Consider the following 26,033-nt stretch of genomic DNA (forward strand, 5'->3'; position numbering starts at 1 on the left):
TAAACTGTCAAAGGCTTGATTGGCTCAGCTTACACATCAATGGTGCCATTTTCACACCACCAAGGAGCGCAGTGGGGTTATGTGATGATCGGCGTACGTTTGTCCGTCTGTCTGTCTGTCTTTCTGTTAGCAACACTACTGAAAAATGGACAAACGGATTTGGATGAAATTTTCAGGAAAGGTCAGAAATGACACAAAGACCAAGTGATTAAATTTTGGCAGTGATGCAGCTTATAGTCTGGATCCATGGATTTGTTAAAGATTTCTGCATCACTGTGAGATAGCAGCACGGAGTCACTGTAACCATGACAACAAGTGAACACTACGTCAGCTGCCTGATGACGATCACATGAATGCTATCCTACTACAAATCCATCTGCGGATTTACTGGAAAGGATATAAGTAACAGTTGATTAAATTGTGGGGGTGTTTCTGAGTCCCATCAATTCCCGCCACCCGCTACATATTTAGGTTACACGATTCAGTATCCGTACATAATGTACACATGCATAACACACACCTGTGCTCAGCACAAGGTCATTTTGTTTGTGGGTACATCTATATTAAATGGTGACATTCTATGGTGCCGTGATTTCTGATCATCGATTACTAATAAAAAAAATGCTGCATTTTTGATAATGCCATAATGGGGAATGGACAGCCTTGGCGGAATACTGCGCTCTGAATGCTTTTCTAGTTTAAAATATGATGTTGATTAAATAATATGTTCCCACAATTACAAGAGATATCAATGAAGAAAATAATACCAAAAAAGCAGATTTAAATATCATTTAAACAGTTTTATTTGAGATTCAATCTGGTCATCAGGGGGATGGGACAAGAGAAAAATGTCATTTTAGGGTGAACTCCAGACTTATTTAGCATTTTAAAACACATTCAAATATTCTTTTCTCCTAGTTTTTTTTTAGATTCGGTCTCAGGAAAAGTACATCTACACAACAGCTGCATGTGTTAGTATTTTGTACATGGATTATTTGAAATTTGATGGGTGGGATGTAAAATGTCCTCCCATCCTGGAATGACCCACATGTTTTCTTTGTGCAGTTCTCTGAGATGTAAGGAAACCACCTCCATAAAAGCTCTGCTATCACTGATATGCAGTAAACCTACTTTGTTCCACAGATAACATCTGAACCATCCCAGTATAAAGGTCGCTTAAACTACCGCTCAGGACTACCGGTTCTTCCCCCTGCTAGCTCCGCCCCTCTGGGCACACCTGTGTCACACAACAGCCGCACCTGTCCGCTGCTCTGCTCTGCTACTGAGATGCGTCCTGTCTGGGCTCATATCTCTCCACATCGTCTCCTGTGCAGACAGTCCTCATCGCTCACTTCCAGCTCTTCTGTCTGGTTCACCTGACATGCAGGAGCTCCTGGCTTACCTCCAGGATCCGGAGCTCGTGGCCCGGTTCCAGAGACGATGCGGACTCTTCCTCGTCGGAGCTGCGCATCCCAGCCGGAGGAGGACCGGGGGCCACACCGGAGCCTCGGTCCGTGCTGAGGGACCACGTGGACAGCTGAGCGGGAGCTGGGACCACCAGGACTCTAATTCAAACTACAAATACAAGGAGAACGGATGTGCTGTCAGTGTAAGTTTAAATGCGGAAGAAACGCGTAGATTAGCACGGATTTAAATTAACCTGAGACACCAAATGGTCCAATGGCAGAGAAGATCATTTTATTTCCCCATCACGTGACTTTATCTAAAACTAGTAAGAGTTACACCGCGTTTTATTTTTGGATAACTGCCAGGTGTTCTTGGAAAACATGACGTGAGAATTAAATCCTCTCAGATTTACTGCATTAACCCTTAGATGCTCCAGTGATTGGATCCTACACTCTTCCATAAGTGGCTCAGAAATGATCCACATAAGAATCAATGTGTTTTATACCATTTTTGTCATTTTAGTTCAGAATAATCATTTTTATTATTGCTTGTATTACATTTTTTGTCCACAGGAGAATGATTTCATGTTTGAAATATGGTTATTTTTCCACTTTATAACAGATTTTGAACATTTTTGTAATTGAAAAAGAAGAATATTACACAGGACAAAAACAGAAGAATGTCAGCATCCATTTTGTTGACATTTTTCCACTCATTTCCTCCAGCTCTTCTACTTTCCATCCCTCAGAGTTTATGTACTGAATCACCTCTTGTATGATATTATCAGTGATAAAGAGCTTGGAGTAGTAATACAAATATTACATTTTTTTTTTAAATATATAAAAGGTACCTTAAAAATGTAAATGGTATGATATCAGAAGCATGCTTTTAAGGAATAGCTGGATTATGAAATGATAAGAAGTTATCATTACAAAGATATTGTAAGAAAACAACCCCACCGGGTCATTTTTGACCCACTTATGCATCTAAGGATTAAAGAAGTTACTACAACCAACGTTTTGATTTATTTAAAGATTCTACAAACCAAACAGTGACTTGCTTTTCCCGTTTGTCTGGGTGCAACTGTCAGCCTCATCTAGTGCACAAGACAGGTTGTGTGGGTTGTTTGCATTTTTCTGCCTCTCTTTTCCTAGACAGACAACACATTTAGTGAAGACGTGGTCAAGTTGCATTCTAGCCTGTGAGTGTCAGATTTATTGGTAATAGAAATGGAGCAGTATGAAGGAAGCCGAATTTCTGTAGCTGCTTGTGTGAGGAACAAATGGCAGTTCTAAATGGTGTAGGCTGAGGGCTAATTCACTCATCAGGAATAGGTTCATGCTGCCAAATAAATGTTGTATAAGAAACCCAGATGATCTAGCAGTGATGTCATCAGGGTGGTTTAGGAACTACAGGGTTATAACAGAAAGCCTGTGTTACCAAAGGGAAGTAGGTTTTTTAAAATATGGGCATTTAGAAGGCAGAGGAGGAAGAAGTATTCAGAAGAAGTATTCAGAACCCTAAATTCAGTAGAAGTACCAATGCATGACAAAATCCTACTTAAGTAAAAGTATTAGTGACAAAATGCCATCAACGTAATTCAAGTAAAAGTCCTGGTTTGGTCCCTCTGGTTTACACTACCATTCAAAAGTTTGGGGTCACCCAGATAATTTCATGTTTTCCATGAAAACTCACATGTTTATTCATTTGGTAACATAATTGCACAAGGGTTTTCTAATCATCAATTAGCCTTTCAACATCATTAGCTAACACAATGTAGCATTAGAACACAGGAGTGATGGTTGCTGGAAATGTTCCTCTGTACTCCTATGTAGATATTCCATTAAAAATCAGCCGTTTCCAGCTAGAATAGTCATTTACTACATTAACAATGTCTAGACTGTATTTCTGATTCATTTAATGTTATCTTCATTGAAAAAAACTGCTTCTTTCAGAAAAAAGGACATTTCTAAGTGACCCCAAACTTTTGAAAAGTAGTATATATATTACTGTATATGACCTATTTTTAGATAATTAATAATGCAATATCAATGTGTCAGCAACATGTAACTGTTGTAGCTGCTGCAGGTCTGACCTACTTTTAGTTTTATAAACCTAAATCTGAGGGCTCCAAACAAGAGAGAAAAGAAGAAATAACAAAGCTTTGACTTACAATGACACCTTTTCCAGCTTTTAGACTTTTTCTTTAATCTGAAATGAAACCACATGTGAGGTTTAGAGAGAAAAATGCTCTACTTGGTGCAGCTGTAGATAACTCATAGACATCTAACATGTGACCTGACAATACACCGTTTTTGCTAAAAGCCAACAAGGTTGTAAACCACCAGGTTAATCTTCAACAGCATGTTGTATTTTGAAAGCTTGTTGTAGTATCCATTGTGTGAAATCTTAATCTTGAAAGTATTTAAGGCTGTCAGATAAAAGCAGTGGATCAGAAAGAATATTCTCTGAAATGCAGTGTCTAAATGTCTAGCATAAAGTGTTATAGAATGGAAATACTCAAGTATAAGTAGCTTAAAACTGTACTGAAGAACATTACTTGAGTGAATGTACTCTATTACTTTCTACTACTGTTGAGGTAATGGTCTGATGAATGATGCTAACCAGTTGCATTAGGGGAAATTCAGGGTCCAGCATTTCCAGAGCTTGGTCCATGCACCAGACTACAAGTCAGAATATATCAACCGCTGTTGTATTGTTTTTACCATTTTTAAAGACGGAGTCAGTGCTCCTAACCCACTACAATTTTTTGTTAAATCCAGTGAATATAAATGCTCGCTGTCTGTTTTGTGTTTATGCTGAAAAACAAATGTGGTGCTCATACACAACCTTGGCACTGCAAATTGGAAACAAAATGTCTTTTCCAGCATGTCTTTTGGACATTCATATTTGTGCACAGGACAGAGAAAAGGAGCAGTGGGACAGGAAACGTGGCACATGCTAACCAGCTAATTAACAGCATTGTTACACCAGAAGTGACCTTTGAGCTGTCTAATGTGGGTCCTCTAACGTCATGGTGCAGTAAATTACTACGTTATCAGCCGAGTGCAGAAATACTATAGATTTTGAAGCTGCAAAAAAAGTGATAGCTAATAAAAGGTTTGCCTGCAAGGCTGGGCTGAAGATAAAGGATATGTTTCAATATTCATACTACCATATTATATAGTGTCCAGAAAAACATTTAGTATGTCCCAATACATAGTATGTCAACTGCAGTATGATAAAAATGCCAGGATGTTCTACTACATTTGATCAGATTTTGCAGTATCAAAGCTGACCCACTATTCTCTGTGTAATTGTGTCATATACTTTATGGTGTCACGTGTCAGTGCAAACAAGTTGGCGTCACTAAGAGTGCACAGATAGATGAAAGCTTAATTCCCACTATAGACTGCGATGGTCAAAATCCATCCATCCATTATCTATACACCGCTTAATCCTCATTAAGGTCGCAGGGGGCTGGAGTCTACATCATTGACAGGTCACCAGTCTATCAATGGGCTACATAAAGAGTCAAACAGTCACGCTCACATTCACACCTACGGACAATTTAAAGTTTCAGCCACATGAGCAGCAGTGAGGTTCATCACTGATGCTGGGTAATGAGACCCGTGTAGCAGTTGGAGTCTGCTTCACCTCAAAGACACCATTCAAGTTCCATTTCTTCAGGATCTTAGCTTTATGCATCAGAAAACAGGAACGCACCTTCCTCACGAAGTAAGCACATCACTGTCGAAAATGTCATTGCAAGCTGTTGCATTAAAATTTCATTCAAAGGCATTTCAGGACACACATGCTGATTTTCTGAACCCTTTGATTCACAACATGGGTCAAAAGTGACCCAAATCCAATGGAAAATGGGTATCTCCTGACCCACACTGCGCATCAAATGGTTAACAACAGTTAAATGAGGAGATTGAGATGTGCATCTATCCATTATCTTTATACCGTTTAATCATCATTAGGGTCACGGAGGGTGAAGGCAGGGGACACCCTGGACAGGTCACCAGTCTATCACAGGGGCTACATATAGAGACAAACAATCACACTAACATTCACACCTACGGACATGCAAACTCCATGCAGAAAGATCCTGGGAAGGTAGGGATGCAAACCGGGGATCTTCTAGCTGCACGGGGGCAGTGCTAACCACCGAGCCACTGTGCAGCCCTGGTCAAAACTTAAGGCGAAAACAGACAAAGTAGTGTATACTAACTGTGTGAACACTGCATGGAATGGTATGTACTTTGTGAGGGCAGACGTAGTCCATACACTACCAGTCAAAAGATTGGACACACCTTCTCATTCAGTGGTTTTTATTTTATTATTTTCTACATTGTAGATTAACACTGAAGACATCAAAACCATAAAATAATACATATGAAATTATGTTGTAAACCAAAAACAGTTAATCTTCAGCAATAATCTACAATGTAGAAAATAATGCAAATAAATAAAAAGCATTGAATGAGAAGATGTGCCCAAACATTTGACTGGTAGTGTACTTAGAACAAATCTGATGTGACTCTGCGCCAGGAGCTCTCTTCAGGCACCTGGTATCATCATGTTTTGTCTTCATCCATGTTTATTCTCTGCAGGATGGCACCAAGCCTCAGTATGAGGTGAGGAACTGGCTGCTGCACATCCTCTTCTTGTTCTCAGCCGGCCTGGGTCATGAAATCTTCTACATCACCTGTCTGCCCTGCATCCACTGGAGCCTGGACCCTTTCCTATGCCGACGCCTCGTCAACATGTGGGGTGTAAGTCATAGCTAGAGAGCGAATCTTTGTGTGCGTGTCCGTCACACCACCTCAGTGTGCACACATCCTCAGTCTGGTGTCCGTCTCCTTCACAATGCCACCTCTCTTCTCCTTCTCCGTCTCCTTCTCTTCACCTTTCAACCTCCTTTCATCCTTCTCCCCCTTCCAGTGACCTGTCCCTGACACCACCATGTCCATATATCCCCAGGCCTTGAGGGCCACAGGGGCCAGCCTGACCGGGGCCCCTGACATGGTGAAAGGCCACACATGAGGACACATCAGTGGAAAAAGATTCCTGGGATCTTTCCCTTTAGATGTGTGTTCTGACAGAATCCAGCACATTCTGACCAGAGACCCTGAAAACATGTCAAACCCCATCCCAGAAGGAGTCTCAGTGACACTTGTAGAGACACATAGACAGACACAGACAGCCATACAGCCTCACTCCTGCCGTGCGTGTGATGGGCAGTGTGTTTTTGTGCCCTTTGTGTCCCTGCCCCGAGCGTTTGGTGGGTGCCCTGTGTCTGAACCCCTCGCTTGGCCCCCCAGGGGAAGAGATACCATTCTTCTGGAATCCTGGCTGCACCATGCCCCTGTGTGAACTCCTTTCAAACACACATAAACACCAACACACACACACATGCTCGCTCTCCCCATCTCACCAGCTAAACACACTCATTGCCCTCCCTCTAGTTAGACATTACCAGCTTTACTCTGTGTACTCCTCCCCCTGGTGTACCAGCAGAGTGTTTTATTGGCCTCATCAGCACTTTGAGCTTTCTCTCTCCGGACCGACCATTTGGTCTGTCGGCCCTCGGGGCGCACTGCCCAGCGCTTCCAACCTCTCACAGGCCCCTCTGCCATTGTGCTGGTGGAGTTATCTCAGGTTCATGGAGGGCTGTGCAGTGTCTATCTGCTCTTCTGTCTCACACACCCATGCACATATAACTGGCAAGTCCTCACAACAACAAGAAAGACACTTCACTTATACACACATATACCCTTGTGTCCTTCTCTGCTCTTTGTTAGTTTTGCTTGCAGGTTGACTTTGGTCGACTTAGAAAACAGTGACTGTCATTAACCATATGGTCATGAATTCCTTTGCAGTGTTGTATGGTATTATTGCGGCACAGTGTTATGCAAATGATACACCTACTGTGCTGTTTAGAAAACCTCAAGATGTTTTACACAATGACACAGAGGGCACACACTAAGAAATCAGGCAGGTTTAAAAATGTTTCTCCAGATTCAAGAATGCTGGTGTGCTATTCTTATTTTGATACACTTATGGTGACAGATGATGGTCACATTCAAAACACAACTTTTTGGACCGCATGGCTTTGATCAGTCCAGCATCGGTCATCACTGACATCCAGTGTCTGTCTGAGAATAAAAGGACTTGTTATCGAGGCTGTCAGCATTAAAAACCACTTTGGTCCCTCTGGTTTGTATTGGAATAATAAGTAGTTTCTTGTTACAAATTTAAGTGCTTGAAAATAACCATGAAAAAATGATCTGACTACAACTGACATAAATGATCTTATTATTTATGAGTAATCAATGATTAACTTAAGATAAAATGGAATAAGATTAAAGGTAGGGCCAAACATTATGGCTCTTGAGACAGTTACTGGACCAAGTTCCAGTGTTCCAGTCTGGGTCAGCTGGTACAGATGGCAGGTAAAACAATGTAATAATAATAATATCTAATTTAATGTCTTCAGATCCAGTGTCCACCAGTCATTTCATACAGTTTTCTTTCAATGTTGGATATTTACAACGGATACCTGCGACCAGTTATGTCACTGGTGTGTTTTTTGAGACAGATATACACCAGTTAATAAACAAATTATGAATAATAGCAGCAGAGGAAAGACTTTGATGTAAGAGTGCACATGGACCACTCAGATGAACAATCTCAACCTCAACCAACTCACATGAATCAAGATCCTATCATGGCCTGAGACTAGCATGACTCCAGGTGTGGAACTGCCTGGTCAGGGATGTCAGGACTGCACTATAAGTACCTGATAAGTGATGGTGTCACCACTTCCCCTGCTTAGAGATGGCAGTTCCAGTTTAACACAGATGGCTTCATAATCTCCTCTATCAGACCATCTGTCCACGTTGTCTAGAATGTGGACGTAGCTGTCATGGAAGTCAGATGCAGGTGGACTGCTGAGTATTGTTCTGAGGAGCTGGCTCCCCTGACTTATGCCACATGGTTGGGGTTTAAATTGTTAAATGTTTGTGCATCCAGCACAGGCGAAATACTATGTGGTGCTGGTTATCATTTTGTTTTGATACAAGAATCACGTGACAAGTGGAATTCTTATGGGATGTGCGTTTTCTACGACCAGAGCTCTAGTCATTATGACCCGCTCAGTTTGTTGTCTAATAAATGTAGCTATTTGGAAAGCTTGAAATATTTTTTTAAAAATAATAAAAAACTGTGGCTGTTTTTGGCAACAATCTTCACGTGTTGCTAGTCCAGTTTTAGTAGTTTTGTCATTACTCATCAGGCTTAAGTAAGGTTAACAGTCTACAACTATACTAGCAGCTCTGTGAGGCTGGTTTCTGCTAACAATAACAATGATTCCAATTTTAATATTAAGCCTGCAGGTACAGTATTCACTATGTTCACTTGCTGAGAGCAAAAGGCATTCCAGTGTCAGATGTAGTGTACGCCAGTTGCTAGGTGCGGTAGCATCTGCAGTAAGTTGTGATATCACCTAAGCTTGGGCGATAAAACGAAAGCGATATGTAGCAGCTACAGATATGTCATCAATAGCAATAAAAAAATGTCTGAGAGAAGTTTCAATTGTTTCACTTCAGTGCATTAAATGCAAACAACCATGTAGGTACATGCCAAAAATGCAAAGTTCAGGTACATTTCACAAGTTCCCTCTCACAAACCACTGAGGCTAACCATTTCGCAAGCAAACGTGTGGGTAACGTAATGTAAGAAATGGTAATTCATAATTTCAAGATTAAGTTATTAGGAGTATCAAGACTTTGCCCATGCATTACAAATTATGGAGACAACCTACTAATGTTACAATGTAAGAACTTTTGTGCCCTCAGCTATTCCTGAAAAGGTGAACAAACAGGTCAGTAATCATGAATTCAAAATTTTATGTAAACTTCCACATCCAAGGTTATGAATACTACAAGAGGGGGGCGTTCATATGGACTCTTCCAGCTATCTTAGTTTAGCATGTTAGCATGGTAATAGGTAGTTGGCACAAAGCACAAACTTCAGCTGAGGCTGAGGGAAATGTGATTAGTTTTTTGAGCTGATCATTACTGTAATTTAGAATATGTAAGCATGCCGATATTAGCATCAGAGTAACAGAGACGATGATAGACATGGGCCACATTGACACTAATATGGATATTTCTCTACACTGATATCTTCCTGCTCAGTGCATCAGTGATGGTTGCTGGAAATGTTCCTCTGTACCGGTTGTATATCCACCAATGCTGCTGTTGTTTCAGGTGTATGCTAACAACAAAGCAAAAAACTGTGAAAAACTTATGAAAAAGCTCTAAAGAATTATACTTTAAATCCAATATTTTACAACAAAGTACTGTTTTAAAAGGACCCAACAGAATACCAGTTTCCTCTCTCTTAATAGGGCTATCTCAGTAAATTGCAGAGACTGTTCTGTGGGGGTGTGGCATATCAGCTCCACAGCTATATACTGGAGGAGCATGACTCCCAGAATGCCCACTGCACTAATAAAGGTCTATTATTTGCTGTTAAGGAGTCCTGCAGTTAGTAAAGCTAAACTTGTTGAAGATTTACTGTTTACAACTATGATCTTTATAATGTAGAGTGTGTTATTCTTAGACAGTTTACTGTTTTGTGTGTATATTTGAACAGAGCATCTAACCCAGTGTCATTATTAACAGTAACACATTAGGAGAACCTTATGCAGCACCTGGAGGTCACTGAGCTGTTATGCATCACACAAATATGAGCTAATGAGCCAAGCAGTTATTTATCCATTCATATCGGAACAACACAAACACTGTGTGTGTTTTCTCCTTACAGTGACCTGCGAAACAGCTCCTCCACACACTAACACACTCGTCCGCATGTTGACAAATCAAAGTCCAAAGCTGCTCTGGCCTCAGTCAATATACTTATTCATGGGATCACGCGCAGACTGTGATCTGTCTTTAACTTTTCTCTCAGTGTGACAAGACTGTCCCCGGTCAGCCCTTTTGAAGTGACTGCTACAAAGACACCAATGAGACACTGGAGCGATGGATTTACTGGAGGCTGCTGAATGTGATGTTTGTGTTGATGGTGGGCGCGGGGGGGCCTGGGGGGGCGGGGGTATCATATCATGCAAGCACTTCAGCTGGTAGGCAGATTCATTGTATGAGAGCAGGGGGTGGGGGTGCAGTGGATGGCGTGCACATAGTATGGATTGTTGTATGAATACGCAGTCGTGGCCAATGAATGGGGTCAGATGTGCTAAAAGGGTTTAGCATTGTGTGTCCTCTGTGTATTGTCCTCTTCCTGGTACCAGTGATTCTGTCTGTCTGGGTGTGTGTAGGTACAGTGGAGGTAGATGCAAATATTGTAATAAGCAGCTTTACATTCAGGCACGACGACAGCGCGAAGAGCTTTACGAAAGAACAAGCCAGTTGTGAAAAGATCTGTCTGGTTTTCTCTTAACTCTTTAGGATTATTTAGATTGCTTTGTCAACTTGAACGGAAAGGTCAATGTCAAAACTAGTCACTTGTACCTCTAAATTTCCTGAACTGACAAGTTGGCCCATTAGGCAACTAAGTTCCATGTGAGATATCAGTGTTTGTCTATTAAGGAGTCAGGGGTCATGTTCAAAACCGCATTAACTTGTGTCTTACGTGATCCAATTGTCAGTTCACACCTGCCATTAGAATGTGTCTCTAGTTAGCACTTGTGCTCAGATCTCACTTTCGTGCTCTACATGCAAATAAGCATGTACAAGAATCCAACACAGCCAGAGGGAAACAAGCAAGACATTAGTAGGTCCACTAGTGTTTCTGTAAAACTCGGAGTTGCAAACAGTAAGATTTGGACATTAATCTAACATGTTTCAGATCTGCCTGGGTCTAATTAACGAGGAATTTGAATAGATTATGTGATAGATGTGATCTGAGGAAAGTGACAGAAGCGAAATACGAGAACATTGGTGCAAACTGAAGCTATTGAACTCTTCACAGTTTCTATTCTGGACCAATCTCACTACAGAAATGAAAAAAAGCCCACAACACTGTAAAAAGTAACTTTACAGCCTGTAACACATTCATTGGCTGTAGGAATCTTGTAATCTGCAGTGACATATTCTCCCCCTGCTTCAAAGTCTTCAGGGTAAGTTCCACTCCAATTTTGTGGACCAGTAGTATCTGGAACTCAGCTCTAAGCCTTTGGTGCAGGATGCCTTGAATAGGCCTAAAGTTTTGGCACTAGGCTCACAGCTTTTGTGTTCACTGTTGCTGTTGACATGAACACAAATAAGGTCCAGGACGCTTTCTGTCAATGATACATGCAGTATGTTTGGAGTCGGTTTAATACAGAGCATAATTTCTTGCCAGACACCACACGAGCAAGAAAAGATCCTGGACCTTGCCTCTTTATACAGAAAACATCAAATAAATTGGCAGGATCCATTTGCAGACACATCGCGAAAAGAATGTGGCCATATGCAGCCCAGATCACCTTCAAATGTGGTCGTAGAGTAGTGGTTCCCAACCTGTTTGGCTTGTAGTTTCATCGTTCATGTTTTGACAAAGTATATCTAATGAGTTATTGATGCCAGAAGTCTGAATCTGTTAATATCTTTCCGACTTTACCGAACTGCGTTTTATTTCCTGATGTAGCCGTAATTTGCTTGGCTTCATGCTATCATTTGCGAGCATTTCACCACAAATAACGCAATTCTGTCTTGTCCTTCGATAAAACCAAATTTAAGGTAACTCTCATTTCCGTCGGTAATTTTCTAACTGCACACAGAAATAATGAATCGGGATGAGCTAGCAAGCCAACCTGAAGAAAGCGTGAACAGAAGTTGAGAAGCCAAGGAGGTGTGGCCATCGAAGCAGCAAAGGATTTCTGACACAATAATCAGGTCAGCAATTCAAATGTTCTGGTACGTTATGACCAAATACCTGGAAAAAACAGATTTTTCCATTATTCTCTGTTTGTGTTGTGTTTGCATTAATTAGCCAATGTTAGGATGTTAACACACCAAAGATGGTGAACGAGACATCTGATACGTATTAAAAAAAGCAGCATGTTGGCATTACCATTGTGAACCATTTGGGATGCTGAAGGTAACAGCTCAAATCCCTTCTTTGGCAAACTATAGCACCACAGAACTAGCATGTCAGTTAGCTTAGCTGTGTGGTATGAGGCATATTTCTGAACTCTGAAGAGAACCATGATAGCTAATTCTCCCACCTCACAAATTTTAATTTAAAGCCTAGGCTGAAAGGTCTGACTTCTCTGTATTTATTCACAGAAATTAGTTGTGGGTCATTCCAGAAATGGAGGACATCTGGGCTTCAAAATTTTTGAAAAATAAACCTTCTCTTTTACTACTTTCTGCTACATATTCATCAATAATAGGTAATAAACTATCAAAAGCTTGATTGACTCAGCTTACACATCAATGGTAGCATTTTTATTCCATGTTTTATTTGTTGTTTGCTAACCCTACTCTAATCACAGTAACAGGGTTGCTAATCCATGCTAATGTTAGCTTTTTCTCAGCAGTAGAAGCTAGATATTTAGCTAGCTGTTACTGCTGACCAAGGGGACAAACATATTGATGGAAAACAGTCAAAAGAATTAGTTTTATCCTAATAATATGCATAACAGGGTTGCATGAGGTAGAGTCAGACATTCAGTCAAGGCTGACAATATTATGAGAATATGAAAAATAGAGGGCTGCACAGTGGCGTAGTGGTTAGCACTTTCACCTTGCAGCGAGAAGATCCCTGGTTCGTGTCCCGGCTTTCCCGGGATCTTTCTGCATGGAGTTTGCATGTTCTCCCTGTGTATGCGTGGGTTTTCTCCGGGTACTCCGGCTTCCTCCCACAGTCCAAAAATATCCATCCATCCATTATCTATACACCGCTTAATCCTCACTAGGGTCGCGGGGGGTGCTGGAGCCTATCCCAGCTGACTCAGGCGAAGGCAGGGGACACCCTAGACAGGTCGCCAGTCTGTCGCAGGGCTACATATATATAGACAAACAAGCACTCACACATTCACACCTACGGGCAATTTAGAGTAATCAATTAACCTCAGCATATTTTTGGACTGTGGGAGGAAGCCGGAGTACCCGGAGAAAACCCACGCATGCACAGGGAGAACATGCAAACTCCATGCAGAAAGATCCCGGGAAAGCCGGGACGCGAACCAGGGACCTTCTTGCTGCAAGGCGAAAGTGCTAACCACTACGCCACTGTGCAGCCCAGTCCAAAAATATGCTGAGGTTAATTGATCATTCTAAATTGCCCGTAGGTGTGAATGTCAGAGTGATTGTTTGTCTCTGTATGTGGCCCTGCAACAGACTGGCGACCTGTCTAGGGTGTCCCCTGCCTTCGCCCGAGTCAGCTGGGATAGGCTCCAGCCCCCCCGCGACCCTAGTGAGGATTAAGCGGTGTATAGATAATGGATGGCTGGATGGATGAAAAATAGAAGAGAGGACATAGATTTGCTCTCCCCGTTCTTTAGGAAAACTGTTTGATGATGTTAATTCCAGCATTTCATGTGATTCACTGTTTTCTTCTTTTACCAGCTAAAAATGTTATGCTACCTTGGTTGTTGTGGGACACATGTTCCATGCATAATTATTATTTAAAATATGTTGATTAAAAAAAATGTTCCCATGATTACAAGAGACATCAAAAAATAATAGAAAAAAAAAAATTGAAAAAAATAATACCAAAAAAAGGAGATTTACATGTAATTTTTGTTGTTTTATTTGAGATTTAATTTGGTCATCGGGGGGTGGGACAAGAGAAAAAATTACATTTTAGGGGGAACTCCAGACTTATTTGGTAGTTTTAAAAATATTTTGAAACATTTTCTCCTCGTGTTCTTTTTAGCTTTGGTCTCAGGACAAGTACATTTACACAACAACTGCACGTTTTAGTATTTTGTACATGGATCATTTCAAATTTGATGTGTAGGATTTAAAATGTCCTCCAATTTTGGAATGACTATTATATTACACCTCAGTGTTCTCATTTAACTGTTGTTAAGAACGTCAGCATGTGTGTCCTGAAATGCCTTTTAAATGAAATTTTAATGCAGCAGCTTGCAATGACATTTTTGACAGTGATGTGCTTACTACTTGGGAACGATGCTTTCCTGTTTTCTGATGCACAAAGCTAAGACCCTAAAGAAATGGAACTTGACTGGCGCCTTTGGGATGAAGCAGAACTCCGACTGCTACCCAGGTCTCATCACCCAGCATCAGTGATGAACCTCACTGCCTCTCTTGTGGCTGAAAAGCAGTAAATCCTTGCAGCTTTGTCCAAAAGACCTATCCTGTCTCTGCCTACACTGTTACAGAAAAACCTTTGGGCATTACAGTACAAAATAAATGTATTCACTTGGTTGTAGAATAAGTTCAGCATTTGGTTTCCTTGTACTTCTGCTTGTATCATTTTCTCTCCCTCTCTCTACATCTGTGTCTCTGCAAGTTGCGTCACTGATGGCGGATATACTTTTAGATCTCATTTGCCATGGTAACACGCTTCCTGATTACAGCGCCAGTAGAGATGGTAATAACAACCTCTCTATTCCTTCCCTTAAACACACACATTACTATCCTGCTCCCTCTCTGTGCGCTGCCTCCCTGCTCCTCACTAAGACAGCCATTCATTAAATATACAAGGCAGAACTTTAAATAAACCTGGAGCTGGAGCAGGCTGCCCCTCCAAGGGCCGCTGGGGAGCTCATGAAAGAGAATAGGCAGCACATTTGGCAGGACACACACACACACACCACCCTCCCACACTCACACACACACCTTGCACTGACTGTGTCATTGTGTCAGGAGCCCTCTGTCTCACCCCTCAAACTGAAGACGCTGTGTCAGCAAACTGTGCTTCCTTCAGTTCCCCCATTTTTTTACAATAGATTTTGTTACTGTACCACTGCAGCATCTGCACTTTGTACCAGAGTGGGTCTCCACATTTGTGCGCTTCTTTTTCTTTCTTTTTTTTTTTTTGCTGAGTGGGGATGGTGATTACTTATGAAAGTGTGCAGTTCCTTTTAAAGCGGAGGCTAATCAGGTTTTTACTTCCCCCTCTCATTATTTTGTCATCTTCCTCCTTCTCTAATTTCTGCTTTAGTGGCTAGCATTCTGCAGTGCTCTTATGTCGCTCTTTTTGGTATTAAATTGTAATGATGCTGTGGACTATTTTATAGCAGGTTCAAATGACAACTTTCCAAAGAGATGCAACATACTAGAAAGAAGCCATAATGCACAACAAATAACCACATGCACTGTCTCCTCTAGTTGGTGATGTACATTGGCCAGGTGATGAAGGACTTGCTGAAGTTGCCTCGTCCTGTCTCACCACCGGTGGTCAAGCTGGAGACACGTGTGGACGCAGAGTATGGACTGCCCTCCACCCACGCCATGGCAGCCACCTCCATCTCCTTCACACTGCTTTTCAGCGCCCCCTCCAGATTACAGGTGAGCAGAAAGCTGTGATCAAGCAGCTTAAAAGTTCTAGTGGCAGGTGTGAGTTGCAAATAGGGGCAATAATGTGTCATATTTATTTGAGAATGTCACATCTAACAAATTAACCTAAGCTAAGAGTAGCTTTTCTGGGCTTTCAACCGTATCCCACAGTCTCCATCAGCAAATGAAGCTGGCTCAGGTCCAAAGTCATCAACTAGGAGACAGCAGACAACCAGAGAAAAATCAAGAAGGGAAGTTAGACCAAAGACCAAGCTTGAACCGTGATATCGGTCATTCTATGCAATACTCATGGCCAAAGTCTCATACATAGTATCATGCAGAGACACGTTAGCCAAAACCATTTGTGGCTTTATATATGGCAATGTCAGTTTCTCCACATACCACTGTGGTCCCAACTGAGACTAGTGGATGAATTGCCAATAGATTTTGAAAAAACATGCATCACCCCAAATGATGACTCTTAACTTCTAAAACCACCGTGACATTTACATCTTAGGTTTTGAGTGAAATGTCTTGACAACTATTGGGTGGATTTCCATGAACTTTGGTACAGACACTCTTGTTCCATTCAGGAACCAGCATCATGGGTACATTGTAAGCTCCATTTTAAGGTTATTTTGTCCTATACTCTTGTTTTTGTTTTGGGTTTTTTTATACTAAAATGTACTGGCAACTATTTGAGGGCTTATCGTGAAAGTTAGTGTTGCCAGCAGGTCAAAGTTTTCCCCTCTGCAGTGAAAAATCTCATCTACTGGATTAATTAACACAAACCAGTCACATGATTGTCCCCCTGACATCGTCTACAGCACCAACATGAGTTTGATTTTTGTGGGTTTAAGTGTTTTGTTGGATGTACTGCCAATATGTTTAGTGCGGTTGGTTCTGAATTGTATTTTTGTTACAGGTTTGCTAGAATGTTTATTGTTTCCAGCAAAGTTGCTGAAAAAACACATTTTATGTGGTTCTAACAAATATTTTGGTGAGGCTACACCTCTTAGAACTTAAAAATTATCCACCTATCCATTTGCTGTATCCACTTCATCCATCCGAGGGTCACGGATGGGCTGGAGCTCATCCAAGCTGATAGTGGCTGAGAGACAGGGTTGAGCCTGGACAGGACACCAGTCCATCACAGGGCCAACACAGAGAGACAAACAACCAAGCCCACTCACATTCACAATTTAGAGTCACCATTTAATGTAATTCTATGGACTGCAGAAAAAAGCCAGAGCCCACAGAATAAACCCTGGTGAGCAGGTTCGAACAGACAGTCAAGTACTAAGAAACTCTGTCCTGAGATAGTATAAAACAATTAGTCTGGAAAACTTCAAAAACATATACAGGGGTTCCACAGTTTACAACGTCCTCAACCTACAGCGTTTTGTTTCGCCATTACGTCAGAACTGGTTTCATGGAACTATCTGGTGAGTGGAGCAGACGAATACATTGTCATGTGGCAAGCAGAGCTGACGAAGATGTCGTCAAGAGGTGCTAACAGACAACTTTGTTTACAATCGCCGGCTGTACGCCATCTTGGATTGTGCTACATTGGCTAACTTTTTGCCCTTCATTATGGCTCCCAAGCATAAGTCAGACTCTTCTGATGGAGTTCCGAAAATCGGCTTACATCAAACCATATGAATGGAACTCCGATATAAGTCGGACCCCCGTAATACTATTTTTGCAAGAAATGCTAGGTGTGGCAAACGTAAACTGCCACATTTGCCACTCATTTAAAACTTTTTTTTTACACCAGAAAGTCAACTACTGAAAAACTATGGTAGCAAACCACTGTTTGCCAGTAATTACAATAATGACAGCATGTCACAGACAGTTTGACCCTAGTGGACAGCAGTTGCAAACTAATGTCTTTGTTGGAACGCAGTCATAGGTTTGCCACAAAACTGCTGCAAACACTTTGCTTTTCCTTGTTTTATACCATTTTGAGTCCTCATGAACTCACACTCAAACACTACAGCTGCTAACACAGTTCCGTCTGTCAGGGTCTAGTGATTAGGCCTTAGAGTTGAGATTCGGACTAGTCCATTTAGCGCTTGTTAGCATAATAGTGTTAGTATTTAGCCTTCTTTTTCTTGGACATAATCTTACCAAAGGTCAAGAATGAACTTCAAAGCTCTAAGTGTTTCATGAGATTTTCTCTAAATACTTCAAATCTAGTGTTAAAGATCATGGAATCAAAACACCATTACACCATCACATATATAAAGCAGATGGAATCCTTTATTCCTTGTTTCTTGATTGGTAACTGTGATATTATCACTACAGCTATATTAGTGTATGGTTGCACTGCTCATTGCTATTATAAATGGTAAAACCACCATTACTGCCTGCAGATGATGTACTTCAACCTCCATTAGAGCTAGAAGGCTAAGTGGATGTTGAACTGTAATTGTGGCACTAGGTATCTCATTAGATGAGCTATTAAGATGCCATTGTATGTTATGGATTCCTGTAAGACGGTGAGGCTTGAGTTGGTGTTAAATTAGCCGAGCCAAATGCACAGCTTCTCTTGGATTGGATTTGAGGCAATGGGAGGCTGTGGATGACAGTTTGGGATGAAGGGAGTGGCCCCGCTGTCCATCACCGAGTCCCGACTGAGCTGTTGGACAATGGGCTGGGAGGGGCGGAGCCAGCAGTCACCATCAGTCACCATCAGCCACAGTCATCAAGCTGCTGTTTGGTCTTCTGATGGACTCGACTGAGTCAATGACTGTCAGTCCACGTCTCCACCTCCCTCCTCCTCTCTTCCCCTCTTTATCTGTCCTACTCTACTGCAAAGTCAACAAAACACTCAGTGACTCAATCATTGGCTGTCTTAAACTAGCTCTGCGTTTTAATGAAGAACCTAGTGACTACTAAATCCTTCAGTAAGTAGTTTACGGTCAGTGCTGCTGTCAGACTGATTTGTGGTGGGATCATTTCGGCTAGCTCACCGTCACATTTCTCGCAGTGCTTGTTCCCAAGGTCAGAGAAATCAGATCAACAGCCCCTGAGACATCCATGTACAGTAGAGCACTCAGCTGCGGCCTGAAATTCCACAAGGATTCCCCTGAAAGAAAAAGGCACGCATAGCTATAGATGAGTAACAGGCTGGTGCAGAAGCTCCTGAATAGCCACAAGGCCTCGGGGCAACTCGGCCTGTTCCCGAAGCAGGTCGGAGGTCATGACAGTCAATCACAGAGTGACCCCCTCCTGTCCCTGGCATTCTTTGTGGCCATTCATAAAAAAAAAAAAAACTCTCTTCATGAACTACCAGTGAATAGGCTTCCAGCTGCAAAGGACAGGAAAAGACACAGGAAAAAAGGCAGAGAGGAGGAGAGGAGGGGGGCACAGGAGGGGAGGGTGGAGGAGGTGAATGAATACACGAGGCCTCTCCTCTCAGTGTTATTGAAATGGAGTGGTGAAACAAAACGGGCCATCATAGGTAAAGGAGGGAGGGGAGAGAAGATGGAGAGACAGTAGAGGAAGAAAGCAACAGTGAGGCGTGACAGGCAGTACATCAGCTAAGACAGCAGAGCGGGGAGATAAACGTCCAGATGAGGAGGATTGATGGCAAATTAACAGGAAAAAAGCACCAAATGAAACCATTATCATGTTTTTTTCTTAGTTTAGATCAGGGGTGTCAAACATGCGGCCCGCGGGCCAAAACCGGACCACCAGAGTGTCCAATCCGGCCCATGGGACGATTTTGGAAAGAGTAAAAATTACAGTGAAGACATTAACTGCAAATTGTAAATTTGTAAAACTATAAATTTGAAATAATTTTTGGACAAGTTGTTCTATCATAAAATATATTGTTCATTGTTTTGTTGCTTTGTGTCTCATTTTTGTAATATTTTGTCTTGTTTTTGTTGCTTTTTGTCTGAGTTTTGTCGTTATGTTTCTTGCTTTTGTCATTTTGTTTCCTTTTTGTCTCGCTTGGATTTTTGGTCTTATTTTTCTCATTTTGTGTTTCACTTCATTCATTGTTTTGTGTATCGTTTTGTGTTTTTTTTTGTCTGGCTTGTGTCGTTTGTCCATTTTTGTGTTGCTCTGTAATTTTTTTGCCTAATTTTTTTGTCTCTTTTCTGTTTCGTGTCGTTTGTCTCATTTTTTTGTCATTTTGTTCTCACTGTTGTCATTTTGTGTCTCATTTTTGTAATATTTTATTTTTTGTTGTTTTTTGTCTTTTCTTGTCCAACTGTTGTTGTTTTGGTCATGACTAAATGCTTTGTGCCTTTGTAGACACACTGTGACCTGTAAGTTCTAATGTGTAAATGATAAACTGAAGCATATTATTGCTGAAATTGAATTTATTTTTCTGAAGAAGCTTCAGGTTGTTCATAATGTTTTGTTCATTAAATGTGAACATTTGAAGAACAATCTTTTTTGCATGAAAACAAGGGAACAAGGGAGTTTTTTGGATTAATACAACTGGTCTGACCCACTTGAGATCAAATTGGGCTGAATGTGGCCCTTGAACTAAAATGACTTTGACACCCCTGGCTTAGATTGTCGAACTGTTGGCACACAGTATTCTGCTTGCACTTCATCTTCTATCACTTAATCAGGGCAATGTTTTCACACTGTGTCACTGTGACGGTTAGTGATAAAAGTCTGTGTTTTTGTGTCTCAGTTCCAGTTTGAGGTGGGTCTGCTGATCGCTGTGACGCTGTCGTCCTTGGTATGTCTGAGTCGTCTCTACACCGGCATGCACTCAGTTTTGGTGAGTTATTCCCCCCACACACACATACACCACAGTATAAAACATTCAAGCTCAATGCAGGATTCATAATTCATATGTGTGTCTGGCAAAAGTGTCTGGCTGAGGCTTTGATCCAAGACTAAAAATTCAGCAGGCCTTTTAATGCTGCCATCCTTTAAACTGGAAATACAGATAAAACAGTTACAATTTATCATTCAGTTTATGTACACATTTATCACATTCATCATCACTGAAAGACTGCTCTGAGTTTTTGTTTTTTGCTCAATATAATCATAAAAAAACATTATGGGAAATACACTAACCTACTTTCTGGCTAAGCCTCATATAATAACTGGAATATAATCATATCGCATGACTCTGAGATCAAAAAGCGGTATGACATGCTATGACATTAACATGTGCTGCTCTGCTCTGGAATGACATGTTGTTCTCATGTTCAATCGACACAAATTTACTTTCCATTGGCATTAGCTATCCAACATTTGCAGGCCACTTTATGCTCGCAATCAGTACATCACACCAGTGAGCGTGTTAGAGCTGACCTTAGCTGACATGATATACCATGACTGTGGTTGGCTCAGGCACCAGAGTCTGTCTAATCAATAACCAGGACCTGGAGCCATCTAACCAAATGGGAGTCAATGTATTATTTTAACCCATGGAAGGTGAAGTGCTAAATGGTACGTGCTGAATCAGAAGGGTCTACCATGAGGCGAGTTTGACACAGCCTGGCTCCAAAAACAAACTAAAACCCCAGTCAGAGATAACGGTGGTTATCAACTTTAACCTTTAACCAGGTTTTCTCCTTCAGATTGAGTGGGTTCACACAAAAGGAGGCATTTGAAGCATCATGTGACTCTTCTTCCGCACAAAATGGACCAATTGTGTGCTGCCTCCTTCAGTCAGAGGAGCAGGTTGTTATAATGGAGAGCTGTGAGGAATATAAACATTTATTACAGCAAAAACCTGTAAATATATTCACCTTACCACTAAGTGACTCTCAATGCAGCTTATTTCTGACATGAAAGCTGCACATTGGCGCTCTCAAACTTAGAACTTCACATATTTAAATATCGAGGATTTGCACTAAGGTCTGATACTGTCCCATAATTAAGGATATCACTTTAGTTTGTGGCCAAGTCTAAATGAAATAAATGATTGTTCGTGATTAAATAGTGTCTGTGTTAAATACCAATCAACTATTCAATTTTCTAATGTGTTCTATTAGCTACAATTCCAGCAAGGTAAAACAAACTTGGAATGCATATAAACACATATATGCATTTTCTGCATCACCAACTTGGTACATGCAGGTTGCCGTGGCAATGCAACACAGCCAGTGTGCAATACTGTAACTGCACAGCTTCATTCAGTGGTATTTGCTCAACAGATTTGAAAGGAAGACACTTCTTACAGCCCATTTAAATCTGAAACTCCAAACAGAACCGTTAGCTATGCTGCAGCAGTTACCATGGTGATGTAGCAGGTGACCTTTGTGACACCTGACTTTTGGCTCAACATACCTCACTAATCCACAAATCTTGCTTAATACTGTTTTTTGTCTTAATTATGCCACCTCGTTGGCGATTGCCAAAACGTTCGTCCCATTCTTGTGAATGTGGTATTGCTGTGATCCTCAAATTTAGCACCAATGGTTACATGGAGTTATTGCTGATGCGATTAGATTTAAGTAGTCAAGGGTCTCTGTGAGCTCACAAAACGAGATTTTGGCCATAATTCCTGAATTCATACATAACTCATGACAACATTTCATACAAATGTCTCACAGTTTAAATTATGAAGCAATGATTTTATATCCAAAAGGTCAAAGATCAAATCTGGACATACATGGATGTAAATTGCAACTTTACTAGTTGGTGAAGGCGTACAACCGCAAGGTGGTAATTTTGGTTCTATTCTATTTCAGTAAATAATACATATGCCAGTTAAAACCTGCAGTATGAAAATGTTGTCTCTTCCTTCTAGCAGTGAGAATACGGTAATTACACAAACATTGTCGATGCTTCTCAGGTTACTGTTCCAAATTGCTGTTGTCACTATTCCATATACAGATACAGCTGATGCCTACTTCATCTCTGGTTCTGGCTGCTAACCTCTTTAGCTCTGACAAACCAATCATTGCTGGTTGACCTAAAATTTTGCTGCCAGTGCAGAAAAGCTGTTACACACATTAGATTTAAAGGTGTGAAATACAGAGAGATTTACGTTCCACTGATAAGCTTAACCAGCATTGTGTAAACTCTTTTGGTGAGGGTATAAATGGACATTTATTTAAATGTAAAAGTCCCACACTGCAGCTTTAAGATACATAATGTAGGATCTTGTTTCATAACTCCTAATAGTATGTCTGGTTACATGGCCCTAACACTCTTGTTTATGATCAGACAGACTGTCTATGGTCTCTTGCCTAGTCATATACAAACTGCTAGCTCTAATATAAGCTTTCGCTGCGTTGTCAAGTACATGAAATTACTTGCACAATCAGTTGTAAGCTGTTGTTGGGTAATGTACTTATGAATTGGTTCTCACAAGCAACTACCTCAACAAGGTAGTTTAGGGAGTAGTTTAAACATGTTCAATTCTGCCTTCGCATTACAATAGATACAAAGTAAATAAATATTTATGCATTTACAACAGCACTTGTCTGAATATGGTGTAATTAGCATTTCATGTTGATGCGACGGTTTGATTTCAAGCCTAGTGGCTTCTGCTGCTGAAAAGAGGTTTGTGTCGGACGGAATACGAGCAACATTATCCCAAAGCAGCAACGAGCTAACCCTAACCCTAGCTAATGTTGGTTTCACAGTCTGTCTTTAAGCAGGACTGACATATGACTGACCACACTATGAACTTACTGCTGCTGCTATTAACAGCTTATTAAATACACATGAGGCTAAAGCCGGTAGCCAGTTAGCATAGCTTAGCAGAAAGAGTGAAAACAAGGAGAAATAGCTAGCACGACTGTCCAGTGCTAAAATAAAATTCAGCTAAAATCACTCATCTTAACACATGTATGGAAACTCTGTTGGAGTTATGAAGCATTGTTTGAGAGCAGTGACTTTCTCTTTAAGGCAATATAGTTGGATTATTAGCAAGCTTTGAGGGTCTAACAGGTGGATATTATTATCTCTGGACATAGCCAGGCCTGCTGTTTCTTTAAGCTCTACTGGCTGAGCTAACTGGGTATTGGTGGTAGCTATGTACGCATTAAACGTTGTCGGCTCACCTCTCCAGGGCTGTGGGTCAGGCGGCTTACGATTCTGTAATGTTCTTATAGTTTGCTGTTCTTATATTTTGCTGTCTTCTGTGCTAATACATTAACACAATGGCAGGACAGTGTTCTGTCAGCTTTTATTTCCGCTCTCCACAAGAAGTCTGGCCCGCGCTCTCCCTCGGTGTCGCGATCAAAAAGGTCGTACCAGAAACAACAACAAACCGGAATAAACATCTGGGACGCTGAGCAGATATAAACACCAAAATAATAAACTAAATAAAGTAAATGTAAATTAACATAATCATACATAAAACCAATGTTACAGCTACATATTTGAAGATCCCCTCCAGCAAAAGTTTTTTTTTTTTTTTTTTTTTTTTTTAACCTTTTATCATCATCATGCAGTGTTGTTTATTTGCTGGACACATCATGAATGAAATAATTAGTCAACTCCATAGCTGAGCACTTGACAGTGGTGTACTGATGAAAGTTTCAGAAACACAGGTTTGGACTTCTGAAGGTTCATAATCTAACCAACTAATCTTATCAGCATACAGGCTGGGTCTTTCTGTATCATTATTATTCTTCAGAATTGGTTTTCAGGTGGCACATGTATGGCTGACTTATTCTAATATTACAACCTGCCATTGTTTAGCGTAGAGTAATTTTACAGTGTTTGAGCAGAGCTGCAGGCGAGCTGGTGTGCTGAGGTGCAGTGCATGAGGAATGGTGGGTGGAGAGAGGTGCAGAGCCCTCATAGATCTCCACATTCTAGACGAAGCAATAGTGAAGTTACATCTAAGACATTTTAAAGCAGCACATGATTATTTTAATTAAAAAACAATCCAAATGTGTAACTTTAATACAGAGAAGAGGTATTAGAGGGTTAATCAGTGACCACAGAGAGTGCTGAGAGTGCTGTCAGTCTTCTTATCTACCTAAACTATTGTTACCTAATTTGAAAATCAGCTTATTAATTATATTCTGCTTTCAGGATGTGATCTGTGGTGTTGTGATATCTGCTGTCATCTTGTTGCTCACCTATCCGTGCTGGGAAACCTTGGACCACCTCCAGCTCCACACCAGGATCTCCCCCATTGCGGTGCCGGCCCTGCTCCTCTTCCTCTGCTACAAGTATCCAGACCTGGACCACTACAGCACCACAAGGGGGGACACCACAACCATTCTGGGAGCATGTGCCGGGTCCTCTGTGGGATACTGGGTCAATGAGCAGCTGGGGGAGACTTTCGAGCCCCAGGGGACGCTACCTGTACCTCTACCCACACTGACCGCTAACGCACTGGCACTATGCACTGGCCGCTTCCTCGTCGGCGTTGTAGCCTTGGTGGGAACACGGCAGATTGTGAAAACGACGAGTCTGCATGTGTTGTATTCATGGTACAGAGTGCCAAAAAATGACCACAATGCCAGGAGAAGGAAAGAGATTGAAGTGCCTTATAAGTTTACCACATACACAGCTGTTGGACTTGTTCATTCAATATTGACCAACAGAATCTTCGTTCTACTGGGGCTGCTATGACCTTGCAATGATGTTTAATGATCTGACCAAAAATCAACCTCTTATTTATTTCAATGTGCATCAAATGATCTGTTTTTTAAATATCCATGTTGTATTTCATGTACGAGTTCTCACTGGGAATGATTCACAATAGTTTACTTGTGACTGACCTGTAACTGAACTGAAAGCAAATGAATTATTTTGCTCACATACCAATAAAGTTTTTATGACATTACTTGAACTGTGTAGCAAATGCTGATGCTGGGTGTCATTGCAATATTTATTTATTTAATTTCAGAACATACACATGCAAAATTTTCTCTTGTTGCCTTTCAAGTTACCATTTGGGAGAACTCCGCCTAGAGCCAGACAAGCTCCCACCAGTCTGGGAAATTTAATTGAAACCAGTTTAACTGAAAACTGGCAACTTGATTTTAGAAGCACCCATCTTTGTCCTCAAAGGCAGGTTGGAGCAGGCCATCTGTTACACCACACTGGCCTGGTTACTGCAAGTTCAGTGCAGGAATGAAACAGTTAACTGCCCTTTGCTCCAGTAAAGTCTGAAGGAATGCCGGAGCACCTGTCAGACTTCATTTACAAGACGGCTGGTTATCTGCACACCTCTCTTTCATACGGGGAGTT

General features: G+C 41.2%; 1 protein-coding gene across 1 annotated transcript; it reads left to right on the plus strand.

Annotated features, from left to right (window-relative positions):
• Positions 1-1,245: 1,245 nt before the first annotated feature.
• Positions 1,246-25,626, plus strand: sgpp2 (sphingosine-1-phosphate phosphatase 2). The gene is made up of 5 exons (XM_023283239.3): positions 1,246-1,609; positions 6,027-6,188; positions 15,723-15,902; positions 20,548-20,637; positions 24,867-25,626. The coding sequence occupies exons 1-5, from the start codon at positions 1,382-1,384 to the stop codon at positions 25,410-25,412; spliced, it is 1,206 nt and encodes a 401-aa protein (XP_023139007.2). The 5' UTR covers positions 1,246-1,381; the 3' UTR covers positions 25,413-25,626.
• Positions 25,627-26,033: the final 407 nt, after the last annotated feature.

The sequence above is a fragment of the Amphiprion ocellaris genome, chromosome 7, assembly GCF_022539595.1.
Source record: "Amphiprion ocellaris isolate individual 3 ecotype Okinawa chromosome 7, ASM2253959v1, whole genome shotgun sequence".
Classification (NCBI taxonomy): domain Eukaryota; kingdom Metazoa; phylum Chordata; class Actinopteri; family Pomacentridae; genus Amphiprion; species Amphiprion ocellaris.